At 33.1% G+C, this 17,089-nt stretch overlaps 2 protein-coding genes and 1 long non-coding RNA gene across 5 annotated transcripts in view; 2 read left to right on the forward strand and 1 right to left on the reverse strand.

Annotated features, from left to right (window-relative positions):
- The window catches only part of LOC109543851 (zinc finger protein 474), a 51,309-nt gene that overhangs the window by 21,493 nt on the left and 12,727 nt on the right, over positions 1-17,089 (forward strand). Inside the window, exons 7-10 of one of the 3 annotated variants that reach the window (XM_048667401.1) lie at positions 4,195-4,290; positions 6,140-6,386; positions 6,498-6,782; positions 11,500-11,705. In XM_048667401.1, the coding sequence (XP_048523358.1) occupies positions 4,195-4,290; positions 6,140-6,386; positions 6,498-6,782; positions 11,500-11,642 (771 nt within the window). In that variant the 3' untranslated portion in view covers positions 11,643-11,705. Of the gene's footprint in view, positions 1-4,194; positions 4,291-6,139; positions 6,387-6,497; positions 6,783-11,499; positions 11,706-17,089 lie in introns of those variants that run through there. The other 2 variants (XM_048667400.1, XM_048667399.1) reach the window with 2 other exon arrangements.
- Positions 6,392-7,465, reverse strand: LOC125504840. The gene is made up of 3 exons (XR_007281735.1): positions 7,302-7,465; positions 6,756-6,847; positions 6,392-6,697 (listed from the first exon to the last, which is right to left on the reverse strand). It is a non-coding gene; the product is annotated as an uncharacterized LOC125504840 (long non-coding RNA).
- The window catches only part of LOC109543850 (proton-coupled folate transporter), a 12,352-nt gene continuing 10,036 nt past the window's right edge, over positions 14,774-17,089 (forward strand). Inside the window, exons 1-2 of the mRNA XM_019913763.2 lie at positions 14,774-15,299; positions 15,919-16,201. Coding sequence (XP_019769322.2) covers positions 14,943-15,299; positions 15,919-16,201 — 640 coding nt within the window. The 5' untranslated portion in view covers positions 14,774-14,942. The remainder of the gene's footprint in view (positions 15,300-15,918; positions 16,202-17,089) is intronic.

Raw genomic sequence — 17,089 nt, forward strand, 5'->3', positions numbered from 1 at the left:
GACTCTTGATGCCAAACTCCGATGGAAGGCCCACATCAAAAAGAAGCAAGATGAGCTAAACATCAAGTTCCGGAAACTATACTGGCTACTTGGAACACGATCCGAACTAACAATCAATAACAAGCTGTTAATCTACAAACAAGTGCTGCGACCAATCTGGACTTATGGCAGTCAATTGTGGGGCTGCACCAAAAAATCTAATGTCGAGATAGTCCAAAGATTCCAGAACAAAGTACTAAGGCGTATAACTAATGCACCTTGGTATCTACGGAATTGCGACTTACATCGAGAACTCAGCCTAGAAACGGTTGAGTCAGTTATACAAAGATGTGCTGTTTCACACGAAAGTCGCCTTCAGCGTCACATCAACGAAGAAGGGTTCAGGCTCCTCGATGTGGAAAACTTGACAAGAAGACTTGATCGTACCAAACCATTCGAGCTTACCAAGCTGCCAAACAACTAAGAAACTATAGGAAAAGCTTAGATTTTTAATCATTGTAATATCTTAGTGCCAAAACAAAACAGATTGTTAGTCGTCTCTATGACTAGTTTTGGTATCATCTTGCACTCAGTGAGAGAAAAAAAAATAAACTCGAAAAGTTGGAAAGATATTGCTGGAAAGATCTGCAGATTTCGTTTTAGTAGGACTTGATCCCAAAAACTTAAAAAACGTTTTAATACATAAGAAAATTATTATTAATAAGCAAATTTCAACTGACGAATGAGCAAAAAAGTTGAAATTTTTTTTTATCTGCCATATATTCTTCATTTTGCCGCTAATTCAAAAAAGCCATCAAGATTTTGCAAAATCCTATTAACTATGGCACAACTAAACACACTGTTAACTCTTTTGATTATTTTCAAATTCAATGGAAATACTTGCTACTTGATTAGTTTTTTCAATAACGCTTGTTTATTGTGTTCTTTATCATTTTTTTCAGTTTGTTGAAGTATTTTTAAATAAAAAACCGCACATCTGCGATAGCGTCTCACTGTACCTCCTGCAGTGGAGAAATAAGCTCATAAAAATACGCGTCTCATTGTTACCCATAGTCCCGTACTTGAAGAGCATGCATATGGTCTTAATGCAGCTTTCGAATCGAATGAAGCAGACTCAATTAAAATCACGATAAACGCTGCAGAAAGAAAGCGCAAATAATGAATGACAAGCGGAAATGCCTGCTTTGAAGGAGAAAGCGAGCAATTTAGGAAAAGTTTAACTGGGACCACAAAAGTTCGACACGCGTAGTCAAAAAGAAAGTTTACGAAGTGTGATTTTCCGAAAATGAAGAAGCTTTTTATGGAAAATGGAAACACGAACGAAGAATTAATGTTTGATTGGCAGCCATATGTATAAAGTGATGGAGACATGAGACACTCAAATAGACTTCGAAAGTGCGAAAAAATCGTTTTTTTAAATATAAATAATCAAGTGCATAACAACCACTTTTGGACACCATGGAATTAAATTATTTTTTGCGGTTTTATTTCTATGCGATTAAACGCAGCCAACACTTTTACACACAGACTGTAAAAGCGTTCATAATCTGATAGAAACAAATCTTTATCTTTGTTCGGTGCCTCTATACTAAGGCAACATTCTTTTCAGATATGAAAACGATAAAAATGTGATATTTTTTCAACAACAAACTATCCAGATCCAGAGACTTTGGATATTATAGCTTTGCACGTAAACAACTTATTTTGCAGACAAATTGTTTAAAAAAAATCAAATTATTGAGATAAATTCCTATCATTCACCATTGATGAATGTCATACATATTTTAAATTCAGAGTTGTGTACACTAACAGCTTATTTACAGTTGGATTTATTCAATAAGCTATAATCTATTAAATAATAGACCATTAGAAACTCTACTAATCTAACTCGCTGGTCATTTTTAGCTTCTCTATTACAAAATCGATGTGCCATAGAACAAAACAGTAATAAAGGTAAAATAATTTGCCTCGTGTGTACGTTTGACAAATTTAAAAATAATTTCCAGCTCTGAATACACAACGGTAACCTTGAACCTTGAAATCCTGAAAGCTATTCTATCCATAATTACAATGGGACATGCGAGACCAACTATGGATACTTAAAGCGCAAAAAGGTATTTGCGGTGTGATTAAAAATTATACTAATGTGTGTAAAATCCGAAAATGAATATTTCTGGAGACTGGGACGCATTCTATGCAAAGAAAACATCAGGAAAATTGCAACAATAATTCTTCAAACTAAGTACTGGACACAGTTTATTGGCTTCCAGAATACAATACAAAATAGCGAAATTTCCAAGTTTTGTTTCCAAATCAAATCCAAAATTTGCTTCTCATTCTTGTCTGCCGCAATAATTATTAAGCAATGGGCAAATATCGCCGAAATCTTGGTAGCTGAAAAATGTTTTCTTCTCACCACTGCCCAGACCGAATCCCCAAGAAGAAATCACATCTTTCAACAATAATTATTTTCATGTTCTCCAAAATTGGTTGTAAATGTACATACACACATCATAAACCTGTGTCAAATTTCGTTAGAATTCCTATAAAAGTTCTGATGACACGACATGAGATACTTATTTATTGACCTCCATAGCCCACCTTACAAAATGTAGCAACTTTTTGAAATTTTTAGATAAAATAAATTATAGTTTGAAAATAGGTGATTGCACAGCTTAAAGTGTAAATGCAAATTTGTAACTTTGTAAATTGTCTATCTAATGACGTACATATTAATATACAGGTACTTTCATTTGAAAAACAACAGTTATATTGCGTTAAAAAGTTTTAGATTGAAGTCCACATTGTTAACACTACGATGTATTGATATATTGGTTCAATAGAATTCTTAACGGATCTGTGTTGATTGGAATTGCTTCTACATCTTTTTAAATGCCATGTTTTAAAGCAAAATTTTGCTAAAATGGCGATAGTCTGCCAACGTCGCAAGTAAGAAAAAAACAATTTACGGTGCATATGCAGTCTTTGAAGCTGTATTCAATGAGCTAATGAAAAATGGGTAGTTTTATTTAAAAAAATACACTTTGATCTTGCCTCGCTTTTCTGAGACACGCTGTATCATATGAGGTATTTTTAAAATGTGCGCACTTTGTGCGTCAACAACTTTTATATGAAACTATTTTTCGAAAGTTCAACACCGTCGGAAATAATTGACTCTATCGCACTAAAAAACCACCCTGTATATACGCATGACTGAAAGCTTGCGATTAAAGATTTTTGCGACGTCGGTATTTAATACGATTTATATGTTTTCTACTTTTCGCTGTTTGTTAGCTTTTTATTAAAAAAACATGAATAGTTAAGTTTCATATTTTAGTTTATCATGAGAAAATAGGTTTTGAATAACAGGTACACAAACTAGTTATTTTTATTAAGTGTTCTATTGCCGATTCACCCATTATTTTTTAATTTGCATCATTTTGCAGAATTGTTCATTCGAATTTACATTTTTTTCAGCTCTTGTGCAAATCGGATAAATGTCATTTCTTATTTTAAATATCAATTTAATATTTGTACAGTGTCTCCCATGTGGATGGAGCCTCTTAAATCATAAAACATCTGTTCAATATTTCCGACTTATTAGGGACAGCAGCATAGAAGAAAACAGCAATTATAGAGAAAAAAGTACGATCAAACAGTCGTTTCCATCTCAAGACTTATTAGACTAATTTCTCATATACACACATCATTCCTCAAATGTTTTGCCTTTTTGTGGCCGGACCCCCTCTCGATAAAGCTAAAGTTAGAACTGGTTTCGGCTTCTAATTTATTCCATCGATTGGAATATTACCTCGCATATCACACGATTCTCTTGGCAATGAAAATATCCAGATCGTTAAACTCAAACGGCTATTGGCAGATATGTGTTTTTAATATGCTGAACCTGAACTCACAACTGAAGAGAACTCGATTCCTTTAGATTTCCCTCGAGTTTTAGTAGATTATAGTGTATTTGTATGTCCTGTGTTATAAATGTTTGCAAGCATTATCTCAAATAAACGTTGCGCAATGTTAGTTGAAAATATGAAGGCAACAAATGGTTCCTGCATTTTTCTAATACTAAAATGTTCAAGTTTTATAGGTGATTTGTGTAGTTGACGAAATCGTCAAAATAGTATGTTAATTACGAATGAAACTTTCTAAACGTTATAATTTTATATTATTTTTCTTCAGGCAACATTGATACCATGTAAGAACTGCGATAGAACATTTTACCCTGATAGACTCGAAGTTCACCTACGAAGCTGCAGAGTCCAACTCAACAACAGTGTAAGTATTTTATATTTCATTTAGAGGAGTTGAGTAATGAATTTTATCGACTTACTTCAAACAGCCTGAAAAACCCCAATGTGGTCACCAAGAAAAGGCCAGTTTGTTGAAATATGAACACCTTGTATCACGGAGCGAAGAATTTCAACTACTTTTGTATGAACTCTATTTAAAATTGTACTCGGAGGGAGGCACAGGTTTTCATTTTTTAGCTCAATAAATAAAGACTGAGTATTCCGAAAAATGTGACATGCTTTCGGATATCTACAGGGTGTCAAAATAACATGACAAGCTCTTATTTAAAAAAATTACCCCGTACACCAAGTCATCGACCCTGCTGCGAAAATTGGTTTTTATTCAATAACTTTTAAAGTACTTGAAATAATTAAATATTTTTTTAATGTGGTAGATCCTAACTATTGTCCCCTTAAAATAGTATGTTGGGAACTAAGTTTGCTTTTTCAGCCTGCCGCTTGCACTAATATTATTTGCACAGATTTTTAGCATCCGATATGATTAAGACACCGGAATACTATTTTCAGACAGCCTTAGCTTAAACTTAAAAAAATGTACTATTGTTTGATATCGATAAAATATACTATTTTTTATCAAACACTTTTGTTAAAATTAATAAGTATTTAAAGGTAAAAGAAAAATCCAAGTAGGTCATTTATAGGTAAATCTCTCAGCATTGTTTGCGACCACATAACTATGGGAAACATAATTATGTGTAGTATTTCCTTCTTAGTTTCAAAAGCAGTTGAAAAAATAAACACTTTTAGGATTAAGTACCTATTTTCTTGTCCAAGTTGACAATATTGCAAATCAGCCTCAAAAATTATACTTTGCAAAAATCAACTTTCTTGATCGAAATAGAATTTTACTGGAAAGCGGAAGTAGTCAACTCGAGGGCCCTCAAAGCGGGCCCAGGAAAGAAATGGGTCTCCAAACCCATATGGTTATAGTCAAATACATCTTTGAGAAAAATGTGAAGAAAAATCATATTAAAGTGTACTTTTGGTATACTCCTAAAAACAGTAAAGCCAATCAAAACCTTATGGAAAAAATGCAAAGTAATATTCATGTAGGAACCTAAACTGTAATACAGAATTCAACAGCAAGTCTATTTGATAGAAATCTTAAAGTTCCTCTGCAAAAAATCGCAAGAACGACGCAGAAGTAAACAACCGATTGGAAAGCGCAACAAGACTTTATTAGAGCCTAAAAAAATCTTCTGGGGAGGAAAGAAATAATAAAGAAAACACAAAACTACAAAAAAAAAGAAAATACAAGCTGCAGTGAAAAATGAAAGTCTCGAGAACAATCAGAGGAGTGGCAAAAAATATAAATTGCACAATGAGATTATAAGGGAAAATTTACGAATGAATAGTTTTTGAAAGCATAGAGAGACAACAGGTAAGGTAGTTTGCATGCCCAGATTTTCTGGGACACATTGTACATCCAAATTGTGGTCAATTTTAGCAATATGTTCTGATCATTTTCTGCGCCTGAAGGGAGTTTGGAGCTCCGATGTTTCCTTGCAATTGGGACACGTTCCTACCCAAAAAGCAGCTATTGCTCATGGCGTTGGGATAGAATGCTACAGATTTTAATGTTGTAAAATATAACATTCTTCAAAACCATTAATATTGTGAGGCACAAGCGAAAAAATGTATTAACATAACATCATGCGGTTTCCTGTCCCTTTGACGATGTAAATCTGACCCCTAACTAGGCAACGAACTTAAAATTGAGTTTCTCTAAGCAGCAAACAAAATTGAAACCGCTTCAATTTCGTCCCAATTCTGAACTCGGTTGACTGATAAATAAAGTAGTATATTGTTTTCAGAAGAAATCATATTCAAGTGACACTCTGCATACATCTTCATCGCCAAAGTCCCAAAGCTCAAAGTCGCAGTCAGCTACAACCTCGAGTAAAAGTAATCAGCAACCGCAGAGTATTCAGTGCTACATTTGTGGCAAAATGTTTGGCACACATTCAATAAAAATCCATGAGAAGCAGTGCCTAAAGAAATGGCATATCGAAAATGAGAGTTTACCTCACGACATGAGAAGTCCTGCACCGTTAAGAACAGGTCAGTTTGTTGCAACTTTCAACTATTTTAAGCTCGCTTTTATTTGTTTATAGTGTGTATGTAACAAGCATCTTTAAAGAAGCTACCAATAAAGTTTTGTCTTGGTTTCAGCTAAAAACCAACATCGGCCACCTAACCGAGAACCATTACGGTCTCCCGTTGAAGAAACGCCTCAAAGTTCATCATCTCCGGCCCCCAAAAGCAGCAAAGATGACCGACCAACTTCAGGAGTAAGATCACCATTGTTTCCATGTTATCTGTGTGGAAAGCTATTCACCGTGAATTCGATCTATATCCACGAGCCGCAATGTCTGAAAATGTGGAAAGTCGAAAATGATAAATTGCCCCTCAACAAGCGGCGACCTGTACCTTTGAAGCCTGATATTAAATTTACCGGTAAGTGGAAAATTGTTTGCAATCATGCGAATTTGTTGGCTGCTGCATTTCGTGTTCATTGAAAACTAAATGTTTTTCAAAAAATATCAACAGGGCTATTATTAAAGTACGTAACCAAAGGCGATTTTAACAAGGAAAGTTTGTATGAGTTTATACATATAAGTCTGAAAATGATTTCTTCTATACAGGATTTTATACATATATTTGAAATAAAAAATATACTGTTATTTATAAACACTTTAATAATCCTTTTATTCGAATTAATCAAAAACAGCCATTTTTCATCAGAAGCGACGATCAAAAAGAAGCACTTTTCTCTACTGTTCATTTGTTTTATTTTTACGCACGGACTTTTACGCACGCACGCACGCATGTGCGCAAATGTAAATGTGACAAACTGAACGTGTCACTGTCATAATATTTTTTAAAGTATTTTCATTAAAAAGTAACCGAGAGGCTTTTTTAATGAATTACGTAGGTTTAAAGACAACTAATGATCATATGTTAAAGTTTACTTACAATTTGTTACAAGTTCAGTCTCAAAGTAGTTCAAATAGTCAATTTTTCTACGCTTGCCGATGTTGCAACAAGCACGATTGTTTTAAATACCGCAAATTTCTTGCAAAATATGCATCCTATACAAACACCATACCGTGAAAGCAGCACTTGGATTTTCAACACTCATTGTTTCATGTATGTTGTATATGCTTACAAAAGTACGCTTTGGAAAAATTACAAATGTCAAAACATGACAATTTCAAATTTGCATTGACACCAAATTTTAAATATGAAGTTGACGCCTTTTATTTTTGCCTATTTTTATTTATTATAACTTATGATTCGTGTTATGTCCTTTATTCGAATAAAAAATATTGTTCGATAAGAAGGCAAAAATCCGTTTTTCGATCTCCTGACGGATTGACAACCTCGACTTCGTCTCGGGTATCAAACGTCGTCATTCGAATAACGACACTTTTCGCCCTTGTATCGAAAACTACTATTGTTTGTGTGTGCATCAATTTTGTCGATAGTTGCCAGTGGTATTTACAGCAGTAAGAGTCTAATTTTCGAAACAAACCACAAAAATTATTAGGGGCAACGGCAAAGACAATGTGATCGATATTTTTGACAAAAAAATTGTGCGCCCAATGACTTCTTATGAATTTATCTATTTTTTCTAATTTATCCGATTTACGAATAGGTACGTTTTGAAAAACGGTTTTTGATAAAGTGGTTAGTGGTATGCGCAAATCTTATTGGCTGCAGAAAAAATCAGCAATTTTTTTAGCAAATTTGAGACAGAAATGATGGCGGTATAAGAAGCGCTTGACTTTTAAGAGGCCCTCAAAATTAAAAAATATGTGTTGCCAAAATAGTTTTTATTATAAATAGCTGGCCTAAGAATACAGCTATTTGAGTTCATCGTACCGAGAGCTATCTTATGTTATTAAAATAATTTCGATTCAAATAGAAAGTTAAAATAGTAAACTCTGATCTAGAAAATGTCGGTCTGGGCCTTTTTGTGCGTTGATCATAGGCCTGAGTAACACTGTGTTGAGTTGCGCTTTTGAGTTGTTGCCGCTCTCTGAGTGAATGAGTCTTAACTCAATAACTCATAGCCGATGACGTAATTTTAACATCTAACAACAAAAAAAAGCCATAAACATATTTGCGTATGCGTTTGCGCATACTATTGCTTTTTTACAAAAAAAACACAATAACTTTGTTTCGATTGTGTCCCAAAGGTAAAATGAGTATTCGAAATTGCATATTTGTATTCGATTTTGGATAAAAGAGTCTCAGTTTGCCAGTACTTTACAGTCAAACGTTAGGAAGAACCGCATTGTTCTGTTTAGAGAGGGTTTTGTTCAGAAATATTGACCTAAAACTGAAGAAACTGGAAAATTTAAATAAACCAAATTATTCACAGCGGCAAAAGTGACGAGTTTTCATAATAATTGATTATAAACTTTCACTTGTTCTGTTCGGGGAAATATTTTTGGAAAAAAATTATTAGAGTTTTGTCCAAAATTCGAAGCTACAAAAGGTTTCAGAAAAAAATTTCCAAAGCTGTCCAGGAGCCGAGTGTTCCAATAAAATTTATTTTATAATTTTCACAGAAAATACTTGAAGTACTTGTCAGTATTTTAAGTAAAACTAAAAATAATAAGTTTTTTTGCGTAGCAAGAATTGCTTAATAGAAACTTTGCTAATACCGGAATGACCTGAACTTTAAAAAAACTTGAAAAATCTTCAGACCGATGAAGGTGGCGAATTTTCCAAGTAGTTGTTTTTGCTCTGGCCGTTTTTTGAAGATAGTCCTAATTACTTTCCGAAAAAAACTGACTAAAATTATTTGGTTTTTGTGCCAAATTCGAAGCTGAAATGGGTTTTCTAAAGTTCCCCGCAAACCTATGAATGAGGCGAATTTTGTAGCAAATTTAATTTTATCATTTTTGGCTAAAAAGACCCCATTATTGTCAGAAAAGAAGAAAATCATCAGAAAATAATGATTTATCTGCGTTTTCGATTAAAAACTTGTAGTTTTATTATCAGTTTTGGTAAAAACCTTAATAGTTTTGGGGAGAAAACGGGATAGATTTATTTTCGATTTTGTCCCGAATTCGACTCCGAAAAAAGTTTTTGTAAAATTCCTACAAAGCTATAAATATATCTTGTAATATTTCGCGTAAAATACATCCAAATCGTTAGTATTTTTAAGTAAAACTCTAAAAAATAGAGCGTTTATATATATAGAGTGGAAACTAAAGCAAAAAAAATCAAATAAAAAAACCACATTTTTTAACAAGCTCTACAGTCTTCAGAGGGATGGAGGTGATGAGTTTTCCAAATAATTTATAATAAACTTTCGCTTATTCAGTTTGTTTTTTGATAGAAAATTATTTTACTTTTGTCCCAAATTCGAAGCTGGAAAGGAATTTCAAAACCTTTTACAAAGCGACGAAGAAGGGGAGTGTTCTAATAAAATGTGTTTCATATTTTTTCGCCAAAAATACCTTAGGATTTTTTAGTACCTTATACTTTTCAGTATTTTTAAGGGATTTTTTTGAAAATTGAGCATTTAGAAAAAAAGCGTGATTGCTGAAACTGCAAAATTCTTAAATTTTGGTGAAATGTTAATAACATTATTGATAAATGGCCCTTAAAATAAATCTAAATACAAGTAAAAAAAGTCATCAACTGTTTCCCAGCAACGGAACTGAGTTACTGCACCGGTGCGTTGGGTTGGCGCACCAAGCCATTTACGTAACACTGCGCCAACGCCTAAAAATTCAGTGAGTTACCCAGGTCTAGTTGATCAGTTCAACTCAAATTTTCAATAGAAAGTTTTTTCTCAAAAAAAATAATCATTATGATGACTAATTATGTTCCATTAGAAATTCCTAATTTTTAAAGACACAAACCAAACTGAAAAAGGACAGGAACAAGAATAAGGAACCACAAAAACAGTATGCACAAAGCACTGGGTGAAACGTACACTAGGGCAAAACTCGACGTACATTTCCGATGTAATTAATAATTAAGATAATTAATAAAAACATTATAATAAAATTATAATTAAGTGTTGGATGTTTTTATGAGATACAGCATAGGGCCGTATCTATAACAGGCTAACGCCAACTTTCAATACGAATTCTCGCTCGCAGCGTGACAAGAAACAGTCTAATAAAGAAATCAATTGAAGATCGTTTTGCAGCAAAATTAATGTTTTGTGCTTATTTTCTAATGAGCATAAGAAAATTTAAAGTATTTTTTAAATACATTTTAACCACTTTGCCTTCCTTAACCAAGAATTGTGGAAACGCTATAAGTGTCGAAAATAGGACACCTTTCACTATGCACTATAGTTGTGAGAGCAGCCTTGCATAAATTTCACATGGAAATTTTTCAAATCACATAAAGGTTTGAATAGGCTAATATTAACATTAACAGACCTTTGACTGGCGTTGAGCAAATGAACAAATGTTACGATTGTTTTGTACCTCACTTCAGATGTTGTTTGCTGAAGATTATTACAAGATAAACGCATTATGAGCAAAACTAAATAATTATGAAAGTAGATACATTTGCTCAAGTAATTTTGTTTAAAACCACAGTGGCTGGTTTAAAATTACAATACTTAGGCATAACGTTAAAAATTTTCTTCACATATAAAAAGTACCTAAATAATGTTTTATTAAGTAAATTGCGCCCGGTTATTCACCCTGCAAAACACGAACGCCCAATATGATTTAAAAAAGACGGTTTGGAACACGCATATGACCTTAGTAGTAATTTTCCTCATTGTTTGACGGTGATTACTTATCGCATGTTTAAAGTAGTATATAATTATAATTACCTACGGTTTATCAGTCTGCCTTAGCAGGATAATAGAAGAAACTAAAACATTTTCCCAAAGGTGTATTAATTCATCTTGCGTCTTTTTGAAACGCTGGATTAGATATTTTAACAAAACAGCGCTTATGGTTGGATATTGCATGCATACAAAAAGTTTAATTATTTTCATCACCTCTATCATTCCATGATCCTAAATTTTGTTCGAAAATACCTTGGCAAGTAGCGGTTTACTACAGTTGCACATTTCCGTCAACAATAGCTTTGTTTTTGCGAAGCCTTGTTATCAGTATCAGGTCAAAAAGTAAGACTACTTTAAGTGAAACCGATATCCAGTAGAAACCAGTTTTTTATATTTCAGGTTCAGGGAAACTGAACTTTCAAGAAACCAGCGAGGCTTATTGGCAGAGCCACATCAACCAGTTGGTTCCATGCAAAATGTGCTCTCGAACTTTTAATCCAGACAGAGTGGCTGTTCACGAACGTAGTTGTAAGGGAAACTGACGATTTAATGTTAAATTATGTGTCTATTATAGAACGTGATCTTTAAATAAAACGTATAAGAAACGTAGCCTTTTTTTAGATATATAGATGTAACATTATCTATATATTTTGAAATGTTCACATACGTGCTTCGTGCTTAAGGATAAGACTCTGATGGAATTTAAGACATTTTGAAGAATATGTGACCTGTTGACTAAGAATGTGTCTATTGGTTTATGTGTAAATAATAAATTTAGTTTTTGCATGAGCTTCCAAATCATTGATATAAATACTTGCATATGAATGCGGAATATGTTTAAATTATTTTTTTTACAAAACTGCACTATTTATAATCGAATTGCTTCACTTCAATTTATTACTTGATTTTACAGAATCCGTTTTCAATATTTGAAAAATGTCTGAATCTCATATCCAAGCTTCATGTTAAAATAAAGTTTACTGATGAAGAAGTTGTTGGGCCGGTAGAGAAATGTAGCTCTTTTTGGAGTTTCTTCCATTGATCGAATACGAAGAAAAATTCACGTTTTAAAAGGTTTTCCATGTCTGGGGTTAGTGCTTTTGATTCTATCAGACGTTACTCGTTGCTTCATTGCCTCCAGTAGGACTTATCCAATTTCTAGGTGATTTTTCTTTTTCATTCAAAGAGTGCTACAGTTAGTTTCAATTTTCAACAGTTTTTGAAATTTCTTCAATTTTTCGTTATTTTTGTTGTTTTTTCGAAAAACTAATTCTGTCAAAATGTCCGCGAACATTGCTCAAAGTTTTTTGTCTGTTTTTTTTTCTCAAAACGCTTTCTGAAAAGTTTTTGAAAATTGATTTGAATTTAATAGCATTTTGTTTTAGTGAGAATTTTTCGCGTATTTCTGGCCCTAGGTGGAAATTTGAAATTCAGCAAAAGTAACATAATATCAATGTTGGCATTGTTAAGAAAATTTCAGGGCATTTGAGATCGAAATCCTGAAAATTTAAAAAACATATTTTTGCTGTGAACGTTTTTCTCCTAATATTAATATTAATTAAGACTGGGTTGTGAAGAGCGCAATCTTCTGTAAAACCAGCTTTTTAGGCAATTCAAATAGGTTAAAAAACGTAAAATTTATTACGATTTGCAAACAAGGGTTTTTAGACACTAAAATCGCACCCCCGTTAAACAAAATAATACTGCGTTGATGTTCTATAAAAATTACCGTTCAGAAAACTAAACTCGGTTAGAAAACTGGAAAGTTATGAAGGTTTGAAGGCCGGATATCCAATTTTGAAGCCAAAAATATTTTGAGTTTTCACACTTTATGTAAACGCCAGATGCATGTAAATATCGAAAAATATGTATAATTGTTATGCTTTTTAGGCAAAGTTTAGATGCATTTGAGCGCTAATAATGCATTAGGGGAAAATTGAAGTATTTTATTRAAAATTGTAAGTCGTGWCTGAATTTTTGAAAAAAAATAATATTTGACACAAAATTGATCTTGTCAGTCAATCGCGTTTGCTTAGTTAAAAATTTGCATCTCCCAAACTAAAGCACGCAGGAAGTTGAATCTCTTACCATCTTTAGCGGACACTTGATCCGATAGACAGCAAAGCTTTCAGAAAAATCCATGCGGATCCTAATTTTTGTCGGCTTTGTAAATGTGACTCACAAAATTGATCTTGTCAGTCAATCGCGTTTGCTTAGTGAAAAATTCGCATCTCCCAAACTAAAGCACGCAGGAAGTTGAATCTCTTACCATCTTTAGCGGCCACTCGATCCGATAGACAGCAATGCTTTCAGAAAAATCCATGCGGATCCTGATTTTTGTCGGCTTTGTAAATGTGACTCACAAAATTGATCTTGTCAGTCAATCGCGTTTGCTTAGTGAAAAATTCGCATCTCCCAAACTAAAGCACGCAGGAAGTTGAATCTCTTACCATCTTTAGCGGCCACTCGATCCGATAGACAGCAAAGCTTTCAGAAAAATCCATGCGGATCCTAATTTTTGTCGGCTTTGTAAATGTGACTCACAAAATTGATCTTGTCAGTCAATCGCGTTTGCTTAGTGAAAAATTCACATCTCCCATACTAAAGCACGCAGAATGTTGAACTTACCATCTTTAGCGGACACTTGACCCGTTAGACAGCAAAGCTTTCTTGGCTATGGGATGCCAAAATTATCTTTCCTTATCAAGGCCAAAACCTTCACCAACAACAGCTGGAGGACACAGGGATAGAAGAAATTGATCACTGTTTTTTTTTAAATCATACACAACAAAAACTGGAAAATAAAAAAATATAGTTGATTAAGTAGATGACAAGGGTGAGTTCAACCCTTTAGCATTAACGGATAAATCTCAACTTTTGAAGAATAATACAAATTATTATAAGTAACAAGTGTGAAATTTGTTTCCAAAAAATATTTATTAAAATTTCACTTTAACGCCGTGTATATCCGTTATTATCGAGTTTTAGCAAAAGCGTTTTAGGAACTTGTCACACTCATTTTTGCTGTAAATTTTTCCCCGTAAGTATTGGTCGTACCTTTTCCGGACACCCTGTATATTTTACAATGGTTTGAACTCAAGAGAGCTTGAAGAAGCTAAGATTCAGGTTTTTACAAAGATTCAAAACGAAGTCAAGTCCAAATTTCAAATTGATGTTTGTACTTTAAACTGTAAAAACTTATTTTAATTATTTTAAATTTAAAAATGTGTAAAAGCTAATTTTCACAAAAACTAAATTTTCCATCTGAAGTTTTCAGTTTCCGAAAAATTACTTTACAATAAGTAAACTAAAACCTATAAAATTTAATTTTTTTTTAACAATTTCATTTGAGGATGAAAAAGTTTAAACACCTTAAAAAAAAGTATGCACTAGTTTGTCAAATAATTGCTACCTTTTAAACTTACACAAACGACGCTTTTTTTTAAATTAAAACTGTCATAGTTTAAGGAATAAAGCTGGAACTTAGGAAGATTACTATTCGTCTACTCGTGCATGCTGTAGTTCGTGATCTATTCGGTTCTAAAGTCACCATCGATAAAAACGTTCACTTTGTATAAATTCCTACTCTGGGGAAATTTATATTTATCAACTAATGCTGCTGTAATATTAACCAAACAGTTCTTTTTTCATTTAAAAATTAAATCATATTGTTTCTCAAACAAATCGTTGTTATCTTTAGAAACAATAGTTAAACTTATATCTTATTATCGTTGGTTACTTGTACCATACAGTTCTAAGCGGAACGGAAATCTGATTTTCTATAAATGATAACTGCTAACTAATGAGTGGTGAGACAAGTGTAGTTTGTATCTATATATATCATGGAAAAGGCGAAAACTATTGAGGTAGGTCTTCAAATGGCGGCGGAAACATCAGAAGGCTTACCGAGCAATGAAGTAGGGATGAAAAGGAAAAGAACATTTATGTCAAGCGCGAAATATATTATTTCGCACATGACTATAGAACCTGTATTAGTTTTCTACATCTTGCCTAGCATGATGATTACTATCGCAGTGCAAAACTTAAATTTGGAAAAAGCGTGCAGAGTGAATTTAGGTATTTCTGCGGAACACTGCGATGCCATTGCCAATCGAAGTGAATTGGCTTATCCCGATTACCAAAGGGATGAGGAACAAGTGCAAACCTTGGCTACTTATATGACAATTTTGAAAAATATCGTAAGTAAATTATGTGATAACATGAGGAATTTACTCATAGTACGTTTGCCTGCTATTTATATTTCCAAAAGCTTTCGCTTTGCTGCTTCAAATTTTTCCTTACTTTCTTAGTCATTATTTAGTGAGATGTTTTTACACACAGAAAATTGTGAGAAAAGTGCAGTTATACGTTGGAGTTTTATTATACATATTTTCACTACAAGCAAAATTTGACTTTTTTTAAAACGTGTTGCTACACTTTTTCCAAAATTGGATAGCCCGCAAACAGTTTTGTCGTTTTTACATTAAAATTAGATATAATCATTTTACAAAACTTATTTTTTTATCGATGTAATCATCGTAAATTCTTGGATTCATAGAACAAAAGTTTTGTGAATTCTATATTTTTTATTTAATATCAGCTGATGCCGGCGTAAAATTTAATAACTTGTATCAAGTTTTGATTGTTTCCTGTTGACCTTATGGCCACAAGTTTCAATATGTATTTATATCCGAAATTATAGTAAATTAAATATGTTTCCTAATGATATGATTTACATAATATTCTACCCAAAACAAAAAGTAAGTTCAAAGACTCTTTTTAATTGTTTCACTTTTTTATAATTTCCGTTTAAATTAGATAGAAAGTGTGATCCCTGGGATAATCCTTCTATTCCTTGGCGCATGGAGTGATAAGTTCCAGAAACGAAAGCCATGCATGTTAGTGCCCGTTTTAGGAGATGTTCTATCGGTAACTGGATTGCTATTTTGTACATATTTCTACTACGAATGGCCGATGGAAGTAAACTCTCTCTGTGAGTCATTTTTTCCCGCAATTACTGGCTCCTGGTTTGCCATGTTCACTGGTGTTTACAGTTACATTAGTGATTTGAGTACGGAGGAAGAAAGGACAATGAGAATTGGTAAGATATTGAATCTCGACGCAAATATCGTGGACAGATCATTAAATTAATTCGTTAAATGCACTATAATCGGCAAAGCAATATATTTTTTCCCGAAAATCTTATTAATCCCAGACGGAAATGCGGGGTGTTTATCTTTGTAAGTTATGAGTTACTGAGAAATTGAAAATTAGAGGTGACGAGTGTCTTTACTTTCACTATAATCAAACGCCGAAGAAATTATGACTGGGATTCATTTTAACTTTACCGTAACGTCCACTTTCCACTGTCCACGCATTCAATAAAAGAAAAAAAGAAAAAAAACTGGTTTATTACATATAATTGTACCAATATTTTACTCAAAAAGAAGTGTATGTAGAGACTTCTACCAAGAAACGTTTTTTTTCTGGGAAGAAAACGTGTAAGAATTCGAATCAGCTTATGAATATGAGCAAAATAAAATTGTTGTTATAAAAACTATGGCTAAAATAAATATCTTTTAATAAAGTTAGTTATTTCGATTTTTTTGATTTTTTATTTTGAATCGAATCTTTATCACGAAATCTGTCCACTTTGCGTTTAAACACTTGGCATATTACGAGGGTTGTTTGATAAGTGACTTTTTCAATAAAATAGTTTTTTTCTGCCAAAAAACGTTTTATTTCTCAACATAATCTCCTTTTAGCTCGATACACTTAGTCCAACGTCTTTCCACTTTTTTTATGCCTTCCAAATAATATCTTCTCGACGTCCTCAAAATATGCGTTTGTTTCAATGGTGACCTCTTCAATGGGCCCAAATCTCTTACCGCCTAGCCATTTCTTCAGGTATGGAAACAGGAAATAGTCGCAGTTGGCTAAATCTGGAGATATTCAGCCCTGTGCTGTATCATAAATGCTATTTTTAACG

Source organism: Dendroctonus ponderosae, unplaced genomic scaffold, assembly GCF_020466585.1.
Source record: "Dendroctonus ponderosae isolate FM_Combo_2020 unplaced genomic scaffold, Dpon_F_20191213v2 Dpon_F_20191213_6, whole genome shotgun sequence".
Taxonomy (NCBI): domain Eukaryota; kingdom Metazoa; phylum Arthropoda; class Insecta; order Coleoptera; family Curculionidae; genus Dendroctonus; species Dendroctonus ponderosae.